Here is a 5970-nt window from a genome sequence, read left to right as displayed (position 1 = left end):
AGGAGTGGAACAGGCAGCCCAGAGCAGCGAGCACGGCTCAAAACTCCGGGAGTTCAAAGAGTGCATGGACACTGCTCTCATATGGAGCCTGTGGGTGTTGCTGTGTGGAGCCGAGAACTGGCTTCGATGATCCTTGTGAATCCCTTCCAGTTCGCGATGTTCTGTGATTCTGTTACCGTTCGTTTATTTATTTATTTCGAACGTGCAGTATTTATAGGCCCTCCCTTTGCCCTTTAGTCCGCGTGCAGGAGCTTCTCAACGGACGCAGCCAGGAGGGAGCTGAGAGTAAAGCAGAACCCTGGGGCTGGGGGCGGCTCTGGGGGGCTGCGGAACCGCGGCTGAGCGAAGGCTCTGGCCGCAGAGGAACGGACCGCGCGTATCCCGGGACGGGGCCGCCCCGCCTCCTGCGGAGCCTCCGCCAGCCCCGTGCTTTCCCCCGCCCCTCTCGGCGGCGGGGCTCGCGGATCCGGCCTGCGCGGGGCTGGCGGAGCGAGGGAGCGCGGCACGGCGAGGGGAGGAGAGACGGCGGGAGGAGGAGGAGGAGGAGGAGGAGGAGGCGGCGAGCTGGCCATGGCAGCAGCCCGCGGGCGGAGAGGCAGCAGCCGCGGGCTGCCGCTGTGAGCGGCACCCGGAGAGAGGAGGAAGAGGAGGAAGGCGCGGAGCAGCCGCGGGGCCGCCATCCCGCGGCGGTGCCCGGAGGAGGATGCCGGGGAAGCGGGGCTCGGCGGGCGGCGGAGAGCTGCCGGGGGCCGGCGCGGCGAGGCAGCGGAGGCGGCGGAGGAAGGTGTCCTGCTTCTCCAGCATCCAGCTCTTCCTGGTGTCCGAATGCGCGCTGATGCTGGCCCAGGGTACCGTGGGAGCCTACCTGGTGAGTGCTCCGCTACCCGCCGAGCCGCGCACCGGGGGAAGTTGCCGTGAGCGCGGGGCAGCTCGCCGGCCAGAGCCGTGGGGAAGCCCGACTGCTTATTTGTATGTGTATGAATGTGTGTGTGTGCATCTGACTCCAGCCCGGCTTTTCCCGGCTTAAATGACTCAGCACTGTGAGGGGTTCCCCGCCCGCCGCCCCTCTCGCGTGTGCGGCCGCACCTCGGGCTCCTCCGGGCGCCCGCAGCCGGGGCGCGGGGATGGATGCGCTGTGCGGCGGCCCGGCTCCTTGTGCTGGGTGAACGCCGAGAAAACCTGCGAGGAGGAGACATTCAACATTCAGCTTCCCCCCCCTCCCTCCCCCTCTTCCTTTAATCCCTATGTTACTAATTTCCCCTGTCCTCTTCAGGTGCTAAAGCGCAGCAGCCCCACGCATCTGCTCGGTAAGCAAACGCAAGACTTTGCGCTGAGTCTTATTGCGGTCTGCTGTCAGAGCAGGACCGTAGGAAAGAGTTGAGAAGGTGTCCGTGAGGCTGAGCCCATGCCTCCGAGCACGCGAAGGACTGTGCTTCCAGCAGATGCAAGTGGAGAGTTGAATCAAATTTCTCAAAATAGCGTCCTGGATTTGAGAATTATAGTTTCCATGGAAAAGAAATGTAGTCGTAATCTTTAAGGCTTTTTGAGGCTATACACGTAATACATTATAAAGTGTAAGAGCTCTGCATTCTGTGCTTGTATTTGGTACTTAGCGCTGCTTCTCTCAGGTTCATCTAATTATGTAAATTTGTACTCAGTGTGATCTGTAATTTTTCAAGGTATGTGGCTAAAATGAATGTGGTTAATATTCGCTATTCATAAACATGGCATGGAAATTTGCAGTCATCTCTATATTACAAAACACATCAGTTTAGTTTGGGATGTACCTGTAATTCCAAAGGAATTATATTAAGATAAATTCAGTAATTCTCTCTCATGTGAGCAGCACCTTAGTGTGCCAGTATGTTGTTACCACCGAGCTCATTGCCAAGTGAGCTGTCAGCCTGAATGAACCAGGGATAATCCTTCATCCAACTGATGGCCAAGGAGTGACCCGTGGAGGTGATGTCACCCAGCGGGCACCAGGATGCTGGAAATATGTATATGTGTGTATGGACACGCCGTGCTGGTGTGTGAATACCTGCTGTGCAGGAACAGCAGATCAGTCTTGAACGCGGCGTTTTCCCCAAACTTCTTTGCATTGCACTCTGTTTGCAGCCCTGCAGTTCTTGTTCTGTTTCTCCCATCTCTCAGGCATTGCTTTGCACTGAAGTTGTGCACTTGCTGCATGTTGGAACATTTTGGAAAACATGCAGCCAGAGCCTCGGCTCCTTCCTCTGATGGTTAACTGCCCAAGTGCTGCTGTCCTCAGGCAGTGAAGTGCATCCTCACCAAGCTGACATTGTGCCCTGATGCCAGCCAGGCAACTGGTCAGTGGGAGAAATAAAAAAGGAGCTCCAAACAGTCCCTAGCATCCGTAAGCAGCGGCCCAGCTGCACTGTGCAAGTGTTCCTCAGTTCCCTGTATAATTCATCATCCGTCATTGCAAATACCACGCAGTTCTCAGTACAGTGAACAGATGCAAATGTGGAATTATCTTTGGAGGGTGAATTGGGGTGAGTGCTGCACTTACAGGTGTCGTGGGGGAGCAGAAGCAGGATGGGAGCAATGCATAGTGAAGGCTTGGGGGACCTAATCACTTCTGCAGACCTGTGAGGCCAGGTGCTGCTCGCAGGTGCTGTCTCAGGACCAAGCACAGCTGAGCACTGTGAAGTTGCTCAGGAGCAAATTAATTCACTGCTGGGCTTGGCGTGGCTGCTCCCCGAGGGACAAATTAACAGGTGAGACCAACAGGAGAGCAACCAGAAAGACAAATAGGGAGACGCTGGGGAGGCACTTATGGTGTGTAGTTCTGGGCAGTTGGATAAGCTACTAATTTTAGCTTGTCAGTGGTGACTGAGCACCACGTTCATACTGTGCTTGGCCCCGTGAGTAGCTTTCCCTGGTTATTGTGTTCCCTGGTTATTCAACTCAGGAAGAGAAACCTTTCTCTTTTTGCCTTGTATGGCGACAAGTGGATTTCCTCACTTCTATCTGCCTGGCTTTGCATGGGGAGACCATGGGGACAACACCTCTGCGTGGTAAGGAAATGAGATGGGCTTGGCTGGTTAGGAGTGGTCGGAAAGCTCAGTTTTGACTTTGCCTTTTTGTGTCAGTAGATGTAAAAAGGAGTGCTGTTACTTCTTAATCTTTTTGGAGATATAGAAACTTTTTTTTCCCCCTTGTTTTCCCTGCACAGTGAACTAGTGGTGCCTGCTCGAGTGTATGTGCAAAGTATACATTCATTATGTGGTTTTGAAGCAGAGATCGTTCACTTTTATTTGTTCATAAAACATCGTGCTTGCCAACAGGGCTTTATAAATAATAAATGCTGATAAAAATCTATACAGTCCAATTCTTTTTCCCACAGAACTCTGCAGTGAAAATACCGCAGGATGCCAATAGTGGTGGCCTATGTTTAATTAGTGTGGTGTCTCTGAGGTTCTTCCTGTGAAGTTTTTGGGAATATTTGATCAAGATCACATTCCAGAATGTATTGCTCTTGCTGCCTGCAAAATGCACGTGTTCCAAACTGACTCGGTGCCGTACCCTGCTTATGTAAATGCACGCCTGTGCTTCTGCCTTAATTTCTAGGGTTGTTGAATATACCCTGTTATTTCCATATTCCTGTAAGGTTTTGAGTGTGCATTTGCTTGGCTTTATTTCATTACTCCTGCTTGCTTTTGGAAACTTGCATTTCCCAGCAACTGCAGCGGTGCTGGGCAAAGCGCTGCTTGTAGGCTGCAAGCATTCCTGCTGCAGAAGTTACTCAGGGTTTAGCAGCAACTTCTGAAAGCCTGGATGATTTCCAGCCCCTGGGTTGCTCTCTGGGAGCTGAGGTCTGCGGATGGAAGAACTGTGCGTTAGCTGGTGCAGATGGCACGAGGAGAGAGAGATGGGAACGTGCATTCTGCAGCCCTGTGCCTTTCAGGCAGTGCAGCAGCGTGCCGGCTGTGCAGCCGTGGGGCTTTTCATCATGCTGATTCGCATACCTCAGCAGCAGCTCCCCCTCCACTCCTTAAATTCCTGTAAGTGTTATATTTTGGAGTATTTTAATTGGTACCGATGCTTCCCGTGCTCTTGATGGTTTGTCGTCGGGGTGTTTTGTCGCCCTGCCTGTCAAAGGCTTCTGCCCCGGCCAGTGGTGAAATCACACTGTAGCAAAAGGTGACTGGCTCTCGGTTTGCCAGCCACAGTTTGTGGAGCAGGAGAGCAATTTAATTTTCTCTCCCTCTGTCCTTTAGCCTTAGATCGCTCTGGTTTGAACTGACCTAGATGCGAGCACCCAACATCTGCCAAAGTCACGGCTTCTTTAGATGGAGGGCATGCATATGGGAAGTGCATTGGGAAACAGTCCCTTGGTGTGCTCTGGGTATGGCTGTTCTTACAGAGCTCTACTGAGATGTCTCTGTTTGCTGCAGCTCTGAATGTAGCTATTCACGTGTTATATTGAGTGGTAGGGGATGACTGGCCTGAGCAGGAGATGGAAAGGAAAATAATTAGTCTTTCCTCAGGAGGGTGCATTGGTGTTTGCGTGAGAATGAATGCCAAATTGTTTCTTGTTTTCCTGAATGAAAACTTTGGAGCTGTGCGTAACTTTGTGGCAAGAGCTTTGCCTGTGCTGCAGCACTCGGCTACAGCTTGCAAAAGCCATCCCAATGTATCTGCAGTAAAAGCAGTACTGTGTAAGTCCAGGTGAGACTGTGGGTACTGATGTGGTGTGTGACACTATAGAAACATGGAATATTTGGAGTTGGAAGGGACCCTATGGATCATGGAGCCCAACTGCTGGCTCTGCACAGGACCGCGCAAAAATCAGACCATTAAGGGACGTGCTCCTTCTTTTGGGTCTTTATTACTATTATTAATGAAGACTTTGAAATACCAAATCGAGGAAGAAGTAGGATGAAAGATAAAAACAGACATCAATCATTGAAGGGCTCGTGCTGGAACAGACACAAATAATGTCCTGTGAGATGGAGCTAAGAGCGCTATTTGGAGCTGGGGTTTTAAAGTCATTTTGGTGTGCAGCCCCTCCTCCCCATGTTAAATGTGGCAAATACAGCACTGTTCTCCTCTGAGGTCCAAGTGCTGTAGTGACCCTGTCCAACTGGCCTTGAGGTCAATGGCAGTGTCCACGTGGAGGATGCCATTAAGGCTTGCTTATCACAGCAGCACTGCGGTGCTGGAAGGCTCCCTCTTGTGCATGCTGCTGTGCAATGGTACCCAGGGAATGCCTTTGTCCCTGAGTGCCTGCAGGCTGCATGGCCTGGCTGAGGGTGTTCTGCAGGTGTGGGGAATGAAGCTGGGATTAAGTGTGATTTCTTATTCTGTTGCTGAAGGTATCAAGCAAACTTTTGCTTGGTTGAGAGCAGCAGAGTCCAAGTGGCTTCAGCCCTGACACAGCAAGGAATTCTAGTTTTGGGTTCTTCACCCCAGTGGCTTAACTGCAAGAGCATTTTTTCCCCACTGAACGTACTGATTTATTGTTTTTTATTCAAGTATTTATTTTCCTAGAATAAGAATCTGCTTTAAAATATCACTGTACTTTTTTTTTTCCTTTCTGTTCTCAGCAGTGCTGAGTAATAAATTAGCTGTAATGCTCATAATTTATTTGTCACTGGGGCATTTAAGGGGAGGGGGGGGAAAACACAGAGAGAAAATGAATGTTTTAACGGGGATGAAGATTGCCAAGCATTGGCTGGTTATTGCTTACAGTTCATTTTTCCTTAATACATCTTTGCTGGCTATGTTATTTCTGGAAAGTTGTTTCTAGTGTGCGTTTCCCATTAGGGAATATTGTCTGTTTTGCAGCTGAGTTGCACAGAAAGTTATTCTGAACCGGCTCTGCTGAGTGCATTCATAGTCATCTCGGAAGCCTGCTGGTGTTTGTAGGGTCTGCGACTGCAGGGTGGAGGAGGAAGGTGCTCAGCTCTGGGTGCTCAGCTCTGGGTGCTCAGCTCTGGGTGC

The 5970-nt window shown here is 51.1% G+C and overlaps 1 protein-coding gene across 1 annotated transcript in view; it reads left to right on the top strand.

The window, feature by feature from the left end:
* Positions 1-703: 703 nt before the first annotated feature.
* SLCO3A1 (solute carrier organic anion transporter family member 3A1) overlaps positions 704-5970 on the top strand; it is a 113560-nt gene continuing 108293 nt past the window's right edge. The window contains exon 1 of the mRNA XM_042824641.1: positions 704-868. Within this exon, the coding sequence (XP_042680575.1) occupies positions 704-868 (165 nt within the window). The remainder of the gene's footprint in view (positions 869-5970) is intronic.

The sequence above is a fragment of the Centrocercus urophasianus genome, unplaced genomic scaffold (genome assembly GCF_019232065.1).
Source record: "Centrocercus urophasianus isolate 14NV4802_14NV808 unplaced genomic scaffold, USGS_Curo_1.0 seq_23, whole genome shotgun sequence".
NCBI classification, from domain to species: Eukaryota; Metazoa; Chordata; class Aves; order Galliformes; family Phasianidae; genus Centrocercus; species Centrocercus urophasianus.
This window is presented reverse-complemented; position numbering and strand designations above follow the sequence as displayed.